Below are 14,919 nucleotides of genomic sequence, written 5' to 3'. Positions count from 1 at the left end.
TGGTGGAAAGTGGAGTGACAAAAGGCGGGAAAAACACTGCCAGTTTTCTTTACCGTGAATGAACACAACAACAAAAACACGAAGACTCAAGCTAAGAAGCAACGATTTTATCCCAGAAGTTATCCCAGAAGAGAAACAGCAACTAGTGGAGGAAAAAGATGCAGATAATTTTAGGAAAGTACTTTGTTGTAAGTCATTCATTTCGAATTCATTCATTGGTTTTGAGAATTAGATTTGTGTTTTTATAAGTACAGAGTGGACTGTTTTGGTTAGCTCCAGTTATTCTTTCGTTGCTGTTGAAGTGGAAGTCCAGAAATATAACAAAGCACTTAATGTCAGGTCCCCCGGGAAACTAACTGTTTCCCTCGGGACCTGACACTAAGTGTATAATGACCTACAATGAGCTGCACTGAATGACCTACAATGTTCTATAAAGAGCTAAAGAAAAAAATATGACAGATAATGACACGTGTCGAGTAGGGCCAGATTGTTTTCGTATAAGTTTTTAACACAGGAAGACCATCCAAAAAGGGTTTTTGCGACTTTTTTATCATCATCATCATCATCATTACATGAATTATTAAACTCATCTACAAGCGTAATAAATCTTAGTATTGCTGTCATCACTTAGGCTGTCATACAGTACACTAAAAGTGTTACGTTAAAACACACATCCTTACCGCTTCTCGACAAATTTGTCTTCCTGATCTTTTAATGTCTTCCGTATTTCCACTTTAGCTCATTGCGGGGATCTTCAACGTATTTTTAAGGTGCCTGCTCATTGTAGGTTAGTAACTAGGTTTCCTTTTAGTCTCACACCATCCACCAACCGCCGCCCCATTTTTTTCGTTACTCGCTCGTTTTCTTTATTCTTCCCAAGACTGTGCGGATCGCTAAAGTGCGTTTTTGGGAAACTGCCTACTTACGCCTCCCCAGGGCAAAATGTTGGCTCAGGGCAGGGGTAGGTGGGCAGTTTCCCAGAAACGTATACTGTCCTAGACTGCAAAACAGTCCGTATTTTTGCGTATTCAAGTACGTGCGAGCAGTCAAACAAAAGGTCTGTAACGAGGCTGAAAAGATTACGCCACGCTTTACCGATTGCTTTACTGATTTTGAGAAAAAAAACCCGACTGTTTTGCAGTCTAATACTGTCCTGTAGACTAACACAACAAAGCTACAACAACGAATACTAGCTGTCCAAAGACTAATAAGGGGGTCTAAAGAACATGACCTCAAAAACTCAGGTATTATTGGAAGGATTTTATTGTTGACAAAATTAATGACTTTCTACGTTAAAGAGAGAAGTGAGATTATGATCCAGTGGTCGTCATAACAAATCAGCAGTGGCTACGATGTAAATCGCGTCTGTTCACATATGTGGTTGAAGCGACTGCAATGAAGAAACAACTGAGTTTGCTTAACACGATAGTGCTAGGTTATCATATCCAAGCTTTATATTACATGGAAGCGTAGGGTGCTATTACGAATACCTCCATTGCATCGCTTTCGTGGCTAATCTGGTGATATTCGTAACAGCTTTGGTTCGGTACCCTTCTAGGACATCAACGCCAACCCAAAGTTTCTATATCAAGTCGCTCCCGACGTCTCGCGCTCGGTCGAGAGACGCTTTCATAAATCTCCGTTGAAGTGTTTCCGTTTAAACTTATCCTCGTTTAACTTACATGGCTTTAGGGTGCCGTTTCGACCTTCTTCTTGAATACATTTAACGATTATTGAATTCGGCTTTTGTATGATGTTAAGAATTCTGCAAATCAGGAGAATGTTATCCACCGAGGTTGAAGGGCGAAGTGGATAGCAGCCTCCAAGATCTGCATAATTCTTCACATCATACAAAAGCCGACCACAATATTGTTTTTTTATTCATTCAAAACATTGCTAAGCTCTTAAAAAGGTTACCACCTCGAAAACTTTCTTTAAAACTTTGGCCTAATCAAGATGGAAACGGTCAGTTCAAGCAAGATCTCTCACTCGTTGGAGATCACTCGATCCCACTCTCACTCGTACTTTCAGCACTTGAAGATAAAATTCGTATCCCCGCTTATCCCCGCGCGGCCATGTAATATCCTCTTTGCCTAGTCCCTGTACGGCGTTTTCCCAGTCCCTCTCGGTCAATTCGTTTCGGTGACGTATCCGAGGCGAACGGGCGGGAAACATTTTCACATGGACCACATTTTCGCATGGACCACGTGACCCGAAACGCTTTGGCCGCGAGGAAAAATGAAGCCTAGGGACTAGGCAAATATCCTCTATCTTTCCCAGAGGGTTTTTGGGTCTTCGTATCAGGCGGCATACGTGACTAGTTTAGCCTGAGTGACTTTATTTAGCAATATTTGTATATCATTCTTTAGTTAAATTGATGATGAACTTTTTATGTTGTTCGGACGGTAATAAACGCTCAGGCTCACATTTCTAACTGCACACCAATTACCGTCTCGTAGTCGTGAATACAAATAGCAAATACTATTTTTTAGAATTCTTTTTGTGATTAAAACAAATATGACAGCCGCGAGCTACCAGCCCCGAATCTTTCCCAAATATTGGCAGACGGATAATGTGAAACCGCTAATGACAAACATCGGTTGGCCGTTTGCAGTAAGATGGCCAAAGCACGATCTTAAGAGAGAACACTTCCACCTAGTGGTCGTACACTGAAGGCAAAGAAAAGTGTACGAAGAAGTGTGCTGCACATGCAAAGTTGTTGTTTTGCTAATTCTCGATTGCTTTTAGACCTTCTCGTTGTTGTCGTGATATCTTAAATTCCCAAGTTACGCCGTAAAACAGCGATGGCAAATATTGCCACCACTTTTGTTTTTGGAATGAGGTATTACTCTGGTGTTTTGCAATTCCTGTTGATTTACCTGGCGTGAAGGGGCTTTGTCTTTTGTGTTCGACAGTTTTTTCCCCAGTAGCAATCGACACGGGAATTCACAGCATCTGCAATTTAACAGACAGGCAATGACTCACCTGGTAACTACCTGGTTTTCATACAAGAGGAAAATGCTTATGCTGTAGCAATTTTTGCGTCCAAAAGTCACTGAAATCCGTTTGAGCCACATTTAGCAACCTCGGTATATTCTATAAGTTAATACAACCGATTCCTGTATTCATCTATTGCATTAGTATAAACTTCCAAGAACTTTCCAAAACTAAAGTAGCTTGACAAAAAGGAATTTTAAAAACGTTTTCAAGGGCCCCGTTTAGAAACAAACTTTTACAATTTCAAACATGTTTCGGAATATAGTATAGCGAAATACACCTAGGCGGGTGCAATATCCCTCCTTTTCTAGCCTGTGTACAGAACCCCCTTCCCTCAGGAAAAATCGATTTTTTCCTCAAGGGAGGGGGGTACACAGGCTATCATTCCCCCCCCCCCCCCCCCAACCTGAGCGCCAAGGAACAGAGCTTGCTATCAGGCTAGCGAAAGGCAAATGGGTTCGAATAATGAAGGTCTGAAAACAGGGGTAAAAAATTTAGTGTTTGGCTGGAGAGAAGATGTTCGTTTGGTCCGCTAATATAATCTCTTTAAGGCAGTTTAGACTCACCGGGTAACTGATCCCTCGGAATGTCGCGGCGAAACTGGTACGCGAGCTCCTGTAGGTTACGAAGTGCACATCTGTAGCAGAGAACTGTGGAGGATGTTAGATTGTGGGACGCCCCATCTAAAAACCAAGCATACAACCAAAAATCTCCTGTTAAGAGTCATATTTACACTGTTTGCTGTTGGAGTTTGCATGTAGTGATTTTTTGTAGACATGGCATTAAAACTTGATAAAATTTGCCCAATTTTTTTAAAGTCTCAGTCTATTACCATTCTTGCCATAGAAAGCAACAGTCAACAGGAAACAGTTTTAGTACCTTTTACCTGGGCAAAAAGGCAACAAACAGCCTGACATAGCCGCTGTTATCATGTCTAACTCAGGCACCGTTTAATAGGTGTCTCCCAAGATGAAGTGAATGTTATTTTACCAATAGTGGAGTACTCTTTAGCATCCAACTTTTGAAGGCATTTTTGTACCAAGTCTTCTTTGCTAAGGCTTTGCTCTGTCAGATAATCCTGTTGACACAAAAGTAAAATAACATTTCTTTACTTTAACAGTGATGAGCATGCAGCATATTGTTAGTACAAACAAACCTTCTAAAGCGACCACCCAAAATAAAAATATTTAGTGGTAGACTGCGAGCAGTCTCTCTTTTTCTTCCGGTTTAGTAAGGGGGAGTGCACGCGCGCGCGAGCGGCGAAGCCACGAGACGCGCGAAACGAGGTTGCGTGTCTCGCGTTTTGCTCGACGGACTACAGAAAAAAGAGAGACTGCTCGTTGTCTAATTTAGTGGTCGCTTACGGGAGGTGGTTGAATACCAGAATTAAAAAAATGTAAATTGTAATTTGTTTACCCACGAAGCAGTTAGGAGTTCTTATGAAATCGTTTAAATATGTCCGTGCGTTCCAGATCGAATTGGAATTTAGAAGTATTGGTTTTTGAGGAGAAGGGAAAACCGGAGTACCCGGAGAAAACTGAACCTCACGGAGCAAAGAAGAGAACCAACAACAAACTCAACCCACATATGGCGTCGACGTCGGGATTCGAACCCTGGCCACATTGGCGAGAAGTAGTGGTGTAACGATTAATCGAATTCTTGATTTATTACATTCTCTTTGAAATCACTGGCTATCCGTGCAATCTGATTGGCTCTCAGCAGTGTGATTTATCCCTAAATCGCACCATTTTTTGCTCTAAATCGCATCTGTTCCAAATTGCGTCATTCATGTTCTAAATCGCATCATTTCTGTTTTAAATCGCACCATTTTTGTTCTATATCGCATAATTTCTGTTTCGAATACAAAATGAGATGAAAAAGCCTTTCTGTTTCCGCTTTTAAGAAACCGGCTACTCGATCAATAAAATATTAGTACTGACTAAATTCTGCGATTTCAAAATGGATGTAATAAAGTGGTAATTGAACTTCGTGTCGTTCAATTTTGGTCATAAATCATACTTGTGATTTCAAATCGAACTCGCGCGCGGGATTCGAACCCTGGCCACATTGGCGAGAAGTAGTGGTGTAACGATTAATCGAATTCTTGATTAATCGCGATTATGACCGTTCGGTTCGATTCACGATTCTTTGCTTCCACATTTCGATTTTGTTTCGATTTTTGCATACCTTTTCCAGGGTGCCCTCAGTGAGTTATTATATTGTAAAATCAGAATCCAGAACTCTTCAACCACCCCTTGAGAATTTCCAAATAACGCAAACCATCTTGTCAGCTTCTAAAACATGGCGACGAACCAAGCGACTGTGAATCCTCCTGTCCCTGTTACTATTCTCAAATTGAGGGTTTAGGGTTGCATGTTGTTGCATGTTGTTAGAATATAATCGAAATAATAGAATATAATAGAATCGAAATAATCGAAATCGAAAGACAATAATCGAAATCGAATTGAATAATATTGAATCGCAAGGAATATGAATCGTTACACCCACAGTGGGAGGCGAGTGCTCTCACCACTCCGCCACCCTTGCTCCACACGGAAACAAACTTCAAGAATCTTTTTCAAGAAGAGGTCCCGAGACATTGACTTTTTGGTAGTATAGTATTTCTTACATGCAATTTGTCAGTCAAGATACGAGTAGTTCAATGTTATGGTTAAAAGCTCTTCGTATGCTCTTAGTAGTGTAGTACATACTGCAAACCATAGTGCGTCAAATGGTCGCCAATAAGAGGTTAAAAATGAAAAATTACAAAACCACCACCACCAAAAGTGGTCGCCCTCGCTTAAGAGAGGTTCTTGTTATAGGGTTTTCACTGGGAAAAACAGTGTTTTGGATAGATGGTCGCTAAAGGGAGGTAATCGCTTATGGAAGGGCACAAGAAGCAAAGGCCTATCTTCCAAACTAATTTGAATCAAATTTCTGAAATACTCCTAGAGCTTGTTAAACTAAACCACTAATTAACAGGGATGACAGTAAGACTTGGCCTTGCCGGGTATATGCATTAAGTACATGTAGGCGGGGAACTGAAAAGCTAGAAACTTCTCTGGGGTCTATTGTCCTTTTTTTCCTATGAAAGTATCCAGGGATAACGCTCACATGCAGTAGCCGGGGGAAATCACCGGATCCCGGGCCTTAGGAAACAGCCCTGTATTAAGATTCCTGAAGGGTCAAGAATCTAGAAAAAAAACTTTGTGAAATGTTATGTTATATTATCCAAACCAGATTTTTCATGGCAACGATCTAAATAATAATAACTTTTAATCACTAATATATAAACTACTAGAATGTAAACCTGAATGAAATCTGTTCTTACCTTTAGTATTTTGGATTCATAAAGGTTGTTGTTTATCAATGATGAAAGATTGGTTTCTCCAACCCTGAAGTCTGAAACGAATTTGAAATTAAAATAATAAAACATTTGCTCTTGCAGGAATAAAATCTGTTGTAATGTTAAGACAAAGCCACCAGCAGATCAGACAGGGGCGGGGAGGAGAAAACCCGTGCACACGTTGAGATAACAGGTAGTTGTTAAGATACCACGGCGGCGACGCGGGTAAAAGCGTCGCTTAAAAAGTGAATTCGCGTTCTTCAACATGTAATCTTCACCGCAATTATTCCAACTTGCTTACTTTTTCAAAAGTAAGCGATCTCTCCTGGAGTTTACTTCCTAAGAACCATATTCAAGACCTACATCTTCCGTTAAATGAGAAATTAGGCATTTTCACACCATAGTCATACAGTGACGGCAAACTAAGAACTGAACAAAAAGTGGTCTGCAGGTGCCAAGTTGTTGTTTTGCTTGTTCAACTTATTGCTTTTTTGACGTTCTTGTTGCCGTCGTCATCCCCCTGATAGGGCCGGGGGGGGGGGGGAGCGCTCTTGAAAAACATTTTTAACTGTCTTTTCTTGAGGCCTCAGTTTTGCTTAAGATTAAGGTGCTACGATAAAAATGTGCACTTCAAACGTATCCACTCGAAGTAATGCCTCTACCCAACAAACTCATTTACTCTTTAACTCTATTAAATAGAATGCTTTGCAGCGTGTTTTTCTCAGTGGAATTCACCACTCATAAATTAAGCAAACAAGCACATATTGAAAGGTCACAATCTGAAAGAAACAGTTCTACATAAACCAACATTGTTAAAGCAAAATACATCTTCAAAAATAATAGGACAAAGTATAAAAGTATATACTATACCGTGTGGTACGAAATTCTTGCGGGTTAGAGATTTTTTGTGTTTTGCGAGAACTAACTTTTGCGATTAGGAAAGATTGGTTTTTCTTGCTCGGAATTAATTTTTGCGATTTTCAGAAAGTACCCATTACCTAGTATTGATGATATTTTGAGTACGTGCAATAGAAAAACATATTTTTAAACAAAACTACTGTGTGCGTACCTTGTACTATGTAAAACCAGCATTTCATTGCATACCGCTTTCTTTCTGAACGAAAGAGGCAAGTTGTAATTGAACAGACGATTTCTTAGTACTGTATTTTTGTGTGGCGAATTTAAATTAGAGAATATTTACACTGGAGTAAATTTTTGTGGGAAAAATGTTTGTGGTAATTTTTATTTGCGGGCACTTATTTTCGCAGATGGCTGAAAAAATCCCAAAAATTAGAACCCGCTAGCAACATAGCTGATGCAAATGGTACAAATTGAATGTGGACAGTTTGAATAACTCAATTTAAAAATCGGCCGCTGTATGGACAGCGCACTTTTTCATGAAGGGCTATGATAACCATTCTAGTCAGAAGCGTTTTTAAAAAAAAGGTGTACCTTCAACTTCCACCCCTTCCCTCCTCTAAGGAAAGGCCAAGAGAGAGAGAGAGAGAGAGAGAGACCCTCAATGTTATCTTATTTTAACGTGAACTACAATGAAGTTTATTTATAATAAACCGTACCATAAAATGCGAAATTTGAAACCAAAATTGAAGATACATCAGTGTACCTTTAAATTTATTGAGGCATCCTAGACATCCAGCCTTGCGGCAACCAAATAAAAGATGACAATAATGTTTTGAACATATTTCACCTGACGAAATTGAAAAAAAAAAGAAAATACTGTATAAAAATAAAGAATAATATTCAAACATTCTGGCTTACAGTGTAAAGTATTGCAATAAGACATGCCTCTCTCAAACAAGGCGATGTCCAGGATGGGGCAGAGAAGGAAGTGCAATGGATGATACCAGGAGCCGATTACTTTTTGATACATGTAAGTGTGAAAAAAAACTCTTACTCCTCAGCACTCCTCAGCACTGGTCAACAGGGAGTTAGACTACGAGTAGTCTCCCATTTTTCCTCAGGGATAGTAGAGGGAGCGAAACGCGAGCGCGCGTGAAAATCACCCCACGCGAGCCGCGTGTTGCCTTTTCTCGCGTAGGGTGATTTTCACGCGCGCTCGCGTTTCGCTCGCTCTACTATCCCTGAGGAAAAATGGGGGACTACTCGTAGTCTAACGGGGAGTTTAAGCAGCGATGTTTTTGAACATTGCATGTCAACCGGAAATAAGCCTTTTTCTCTTTTAATATGATTTGACATGACTAAGCATTGCTAAGTGTCTTTACTCTTAAAGAGATGATTTGCCCAAACGCTTTTCCTAAATCATGGCTCCAGAGAGCAAGAAGTCCTTCAAAACGTCATTGCGTAAACTCCCTATTATCTTTCACCACAGTTTGGGCTTGGTCTACCAATGCAGAGGTTGCTAGGTCAAATATTTATGAATTCTCTTAGAGTATCTACGATGATGGACAACAAATGACTTGCTAAAGATACTTAGTTTAAAATTGAACTGATTAACTCAAATACACAGAACTAATGCCATGCCTTAATCGTTGCTCAAACTTACATTTCTGTGCTGGTACGCTTGCTATTATTGAGTCAGGCCAGTCGTATGGCATGAGCTGTATACAGCAATGACACACCACATGCACTTGATCTAGACTACATGTGTAGTCTGGGAGGGTTATGCTCGTTGATGTACCTGAAAAACAGTATCATTGTTTTAAGTGTCACTGTCCCTAAGGACCAGGCAGGGTCCGCGGATCGAGGTCGGCCGATTACCTCCAAATTTTCAGCATTTTTTCTCTATCAGTTAAGATTACGATCGGTGGTATTTTTAGTAAAATAAAATTAATTTCTTAGAATTTTGACCACCCCCCTAGTTTTTGGTGCTATTTTGCCCACGTGAGACGAAATATTTAGGTAAACTTCCACGACGCATTTTACTTACTTGGCATTAGCCTTATTCATTTATACGAACTGTACATACTTTCCAGCCTATAACCAGCTCATGTCTCCAATATAAACGAATTTGGTTAAAAATAACTTACTTTGGAGCGGTTCCAAATATCATCACTTCGTGGCTATCGCGAGTAAGAAGAATTTTGGCAATTTTCCAATCTGGTTTTCTCTAAAGTGCGGCAGTTTATATCCAGATCAAAACTATTTTTTATTAGTCTGTCATAAAGTCTTTACAAATACGCAAACTCTTATTTGGCAAGTTAAAATCTCGTCGCGTGAGCTTTCTCATAACTTTAACCTAATTTCCTAATTTGCATAGTTGTAGTTTTTCCGGGAAAAATTTCACGCTTGATTTGCGACTTGTTGCAGGCGTTTATTGGCTTCCTTACTATCACTAAGAGAAAAACATTACTTTTTCAGATAAGTGGCCATAGTTCATCGGCCTATTTTGTCATTTGGTAGGTCAAAATGTCCTCCCGTAAGCTTTCTTCAAATTTAACTAATTTGCATGTTGTCGAAGTTCCCCGGGAAAACTTCACCTGTCTGTTGATATTATATACAAGCGATGATAACCCTGCACGTAATTAATTATTAATTTTTATGAGGTTCTTGTTTTTGAAACTAATTGTTGTTTCGATCTTGCAGACGTTGACAGTCCACAAATTTGGGGCGAACATAACAATTCTGTCATTTCACTAAACATGGACATGCAAATTAATATGCCAGACAGGCTCAAGATTGTGTTTTGTAAAGTAGTGAATAGTTTTGGAGACTAACAGAGTTAATGTTTTCTCCACGTGTGATGGAAGGCAAACAGGCTGCCGAAATGACAGTCAATTCGTGGCAGAGGAAATGCAATTCGAACAGATGCGCAAATTAGTGAGTCGAAACTTAATGCATTATAACGTAACAGATTTGACACAACGTTACTAAAGTTGATCAATCCGTGTGCATTGCTGCTGAAATCTTCCGGCACCGCTCTTTTGTCTAGGAAGAAAACCGAATTGGTTTCATCCATGATAGCATTCAAGCATAGCGACGGACAGCTGGTGTTTAGCAGTATGTAAAAATCCTTGCAGTTTTTTGTTTTACTGTGTTTACCATAGCATTCATTCAGTTTGCAGTCTTATATTGCTCACGATTTTTTAATTTACAAGTATTTATAAACCCTGTTATCGAAGGGTCTCCCTGTACCTATCTAAAAGGCCCCAATGGAGAAGATTGGGGTAGAAGCATAGAGATCCTCCCTACTAAAACCATGTAACTTTATTTTTGAAAACACGTGCAACTCTCAGAGAATTTTTGAATGGCCTCAAAGAAAGTTTTTTTTCTTGACAGTGGTCCGCTTGTCGTCAGGTGTAGCTGATTGCAGATTTCTTTCAGAGCTGTCAGTTTGAGTGAGTCAAGCTTCTTGTTTTTTACAAGTTCGCAGATATTGCTAATGCCCACGATGATTGGATGGCTTGGTTTGCCCATATCATCCATCACCAAACTTCTAAGGGTGTCAAACGCTATTTCCGACTCGGCAGCCTCGATGTCTTCCTCCGAGATTTCCTCCGCATCAATACCCCTATGACGCAGCGCCGCTGTCTGACGTGAAAACAGGCTACTGATCTGCTGCGCAGTCCTCCACTCTTCAGGCTTAAACGTGGGCTCTCCGTCCTCATTTCTGAGGGTCTTCATCTCCTTCGCTACCCGTACAGGATCGGCCTTGTTTCCAGTTCTTGTACCCTCTTCGAATTTCTTCATCAAGAAGGTCTTGACGTTATCAGTCATTCTAGTGGGTCGTTTTGTTACCTTCAGAGCCCACCCCAATGGTCTAGGGTCATGTTCTCTGAAAGCGCTGCCACTATTCTCACCTTGCGATGAGGTTGTTGGCACATCCGGAGCGAACGTCACCCCTGTCACAATTCCCGCCCATTTCCTCCTAACGCGGTCATACATGGACTCACAGTCCACCTCAAGACGGTGCTTGCCCGTGTCCATATGGTTGTCTGCCTCTGCTTGGGTCTTCAACGTGAGGACGCATCCAGTCTCTTGGTAAGAGTAGATCTCGGACTGGTGCCTGACGCTCTCACCCACGCTTCCCCTGTGTGTAGCTTGACCAAATGGCCTTACCACCCTTACTCCAGTATCTCCTTGTGGTGTAACTCCAAGACCGCTATAAGGGATGAGGCGTCCAGGGCTGATGTTGTACGCTTTCCACACACGGATGCCACACTCCTCAAACTGGAAATTGTTCAACACACTAATGCCTGGTATCTTGCTATCTTTGTTTCTTTCCCTGGTCGTATCCACCTCAACGACCACTGCTCTGCACCCTTTGATACCTCCATGGGATTCTAGTGCTGCTTTCATATCTTCAGCAGTGACGACGTCGTGCTTTTCGTTGACCCAGCGCCTTATGTGTGCCTTCATAGCAGCAGTCTTCCTATCACAAATGTCCTTGCCAGCCTGTGGTTCTGAGAAATCATATCGCACTGGCCTGACACCGGTTCTCACCCCTACTTCTCTAAGACTTAACAACAGAGGCCCATTGTGGTAACATCCAGCGTTATCCGATCGGAGGTAGGCTGTTGTCACCCCTGGATACTCCAGTTTGACTTTTTGCAGCAAGTCCTCTATTATTGAAAGAACTGCAAAGCTATTTTGGGTGCAGTTGTTGAAAATGGGTACAAAACACTCGACTTCATGCTTGCTCTCCACTGTTGCTCTAGTGATTACTGCACTGATATGCCAGCTTCTTCCTCTCTTGCCAAAAAAATCACTCATGTGTTCTCTGTATTGCACAGGCAGAAACTTCATTGCCCAGTCCATTACGACAAGACACGAGTTGTCGTCTAGCTTCTCGAGAATATCCTGCTTGGCTTCGTCCTGGTTACTTGACCGTAGCAAGTGAGCCTTCCACGCTTGTATGTTGCGCACACTCTCAGTGTACTCAAACCTTCACCTAACCCTCTCCTCTTCCGTCATGTCCGCTTTGTCTTGCATCCCTGCCACCTGTTTCAGTACTCCTTCTAGACTCTCACAGCGCTCACATTCGTAGCAATGTTCATGATCACATTCGCCCCTGAACTCCCATGCACTACTGTCACTTAGTGCGTGGACCGTGCAGTGATCACTGCAATGTTCTCCTCGTCCGATGTGTCTTGAAATCATTCTTTAAGTACCTTTTTGCATCCTTTAGAAATTTCTGAGTGGCAGTAACGTTGATGCCCTGATCTGCTAAGGCCTCCAACATAGAAAAGAGTTGATCAAAAGCCTCTGTACCCTCTGCAGTGGTGTTGTCAAGTCCCTGAAGGGATTTCTGCATAGAGGCCGAACACACTTTAATCATTCGGTAGAGAGAACGCTGGCTCGCCGGCTCGAACTCTTGTTCTTTACAATAGTCTAAATATTGTCTGATGATGCGTGAAGGAATGACGGTCCTAATGACTGCTGGTATGACAATTTTCTCCCCCGAGTCAAGCTTGAGAGTCTTTGTCCCGAACGCCACGTCTTGGACAAATTCTGGTCTGGAGATATATTCAATGAAATGATCCACCTTTTCATGCTCAATTCTTGTACGGAAACTAGGAATTTCAGGGAGAGGCTGGCCTTTCCCTGCTTCTGTTGCATGTTGGCGAGCTTGGTCGATGCGCCATTTGGAAAGCCCAGGGATCATCTCTTGAAGCTCAGCTCTTGAAAAGTCGTCTGCAAAGAGGGAAAGGATCTGTTGCTTTGTTTGCCAATGACCTGCTTGCTCATAGGCCTTGACTAAAATGTCGACAAGACCAGAGTTGGGATCAAAACGCTTGCGCTTTCCTTGGTTGTCTCTGTTTGGATCCAAAAGTACCTCCGTTTGTAACGCCTTCCAAACCAGTTCCTCTTGACCGGGGGTGATGACCGACAATGAAGTCACTATAGTCTCCTTAGCTTTGCGGATGTAATATCGCTGCTGGGTGTCGGAGACGTCGTCCCAGGTCGTGTTCAGGCTGGACATTACGGGGCTGTAGCGGCCACCTGAGATGCTGTGGACAGCTTCGTTTAATTTCTGCCGTTTGCTGTTTTGTTCCTCCATCTCGTCAACCCATAAACTAATCTCTTCGTCTGGTATCGAGGCTTGGGACGAATGTGACTGCAAAGAGACTGTTCCTGACCCCTCACCAGTACTTGAGACCGCTGCACACACCGTGGCTGGCATTGTGCTCTCCTTACAAACAGTAATGACAGAGACAGTGGCAGAATCAGACTCCTCGATCTCGTCTCCAATCACCAAGGTGTCTGAGTAAGGATCCTGAAGCGTAATAAAATAGATTAGCAAATTATGGACAAGATCGTCAACAATTCCACAAAGATCTCCAATACATGTAACTGTGGAAACTCTATATGTGTTTCCTAGCCGCTGCCAAAGGGTGCCCCCGCATCTTTGTTGTTGCTGGTCTCTTCAAGCACTGGTCAAGACCAATTTGTCATTCAGAAAACATTCAGATGTAGTCGAGTAATTGTTCTCGACGCGCGATCTGAAAACTCTAGACATGGCTATCATTATAACTAGGTCCCAAGCCTCTTGGAAATCGACCACACCTTAACGATTCCAAATGGCTACCCATTGAAGAAAAAACAGGAAAACCAACAAAGGTACGTGTTATTCATGTTGTCAGTTGTTATAGATATCAGTGCACCTGTTGGCGGTATCAAAACATCCTCTGATTATATGGTCAGTTACACTATGCTTAGTTACACTAAGCTGTGAATGGCCAATGTGTACTAGCTTACCTGCTCTCCAGACATGAAACCGTGAGCCTTACGGGATTTGTGGTGTGCTCCACGGCAGCTGGAACACACAGCTGTCATAAAAAAATGATAATGATAAATAGATTAACAATACTGACAACAATAACCAACACGATCACCATCAACGTGATTGACCCTTTATACCGTCACCATCGTCTTTATGGTTATCGTTATCATACCCATCATCAATATACAGTCAAGGGACATATATATTCGTCACTTTCAATATGGCGGCGTTTACGCGCGCTGTTTTAACTTCGTTTACGGTAAATTTAAGTTTAAAATCACCTTAGTATTTGGTAAGATGACCCGTCATTTTGATAACATTGTCTAGGCGATCAGGAATGGGCTGGTAACGCTTTCTTATTCAATCTAATTCGATCTTCCGCCACACAGTCTCAGTTTCACGAAGAAGGTCATTCTTGGTAGCGATATTTTCAGTGGACTTTTGTAACTCTCTCTTGATGTAAAGCCAAATATTTTCTATTATATTTAAATCTGGAGACTGTGCAGGCCATTCCATTAAGGGTACTTTGCTTTATCTTTATAATTATTTACATTGTGTGCTCCGCTGTGAACTGGCGTATTGCCATCCATGAACATGTAGTCTTTGTCTTCTAAGTACTAAACAACTACTGGCCATACATTATTTTCTAGGATGTCAATGTACTTGGCAGAGTTGCTGTTGCCTTCAACTGAAGTCACACTTCCAACACCATCATATCAAAAACATCCCCAGGTCATCAAATTTATCTTTTGTTCCACCTGTGATAGTCGTTCTTAGAATGTTCAACAGTCTTGACAGTTCAGCTTTGTTTTTCACGGATTCTGACAAAGTAACAATTAATTCTTTTGTCTCTGCAGACAGTTAAGCACTTTGT

The 14,919-nt window shown here is 41.5% G+C and overlaps 2 protein-coding genes across 3 annotated transcripts in view; both read right to left on the bottom strand.

Annotated features, from left to right (window-relative positions):
* Positions 1-884: 884 nt before the first annotated feature.
* Positions 885-14,919, bottom strand: part of LOC140952311 (E3 ubiquitin-protein ligase CHFR-like) — a 33,175-nt gene continuing 19,140 nt past the window's right edge. Inside the window, exons 15-21 of one of the 2 annotated variants that reach the window (XM_073401733.1) lie at positions 8,868-9,002; positions 7,968-8,051; positions 6,329-6,399; positions 3,988-4,075; positions 3,564-3,680; positions 2,880-2,955; positions 885-1,390 (exon numbers count right to left, since the gene is read on the bottom strand). In XM_073401733.1, coding sequence (XP_073257834.1) covers positions 1,348-1,390; positions 2,880-2,955; positions 3,564-3,680; positions 3,988-4,075; positions 6,329-6,399; positions 7,968-8,051; positions 8,868-9,002 — 614 coding nt within the window. In that variant the 3' untranslated portion in view covers positions 885-1,347. The remainder of the gene's footprint in view (positions 1,391-2,879; positions 2,956-3,563; positions 3,681-3,987; positions 4,076-6,328; positions 6,400-7,967; positions 8,052-8,867; positions 9,003-14,919) is intronic. The other variant, XM_073401734.1, reaches the window with a different exon arrangement.
* Positions 9,795-11,248, bottom strand: LOC140952885 (uncharacterized). Its single transcript, XM_073402337.1, has one exon. It carries the CDS (start codon positions 11,246-11,248, stop codon positions 10,529-10,531), a length of 720 nt encoding a protein of 239 aa, XP_073258438.1. The 3' UTR covers positions 9,795-10,528.

This window comes from Porites lutea, chromosome 11, assembly GCF_958299795.1.
Source record: "Porites lutea chromosome 11, jaPorLute2.1, whole genome shotgun sequence".
In the NCBI taxonomy this organism is placed as follows: Eukaryota; Metazoa; Cnidaria; class Anthozoa; order Scleractinia; family Poritidae; genus Porites; species Porites lutea.
Note: the sequence above shows the minus strand (reverse complement) of the source record. Positions and strands in the feature narration are given on the sequence as shown.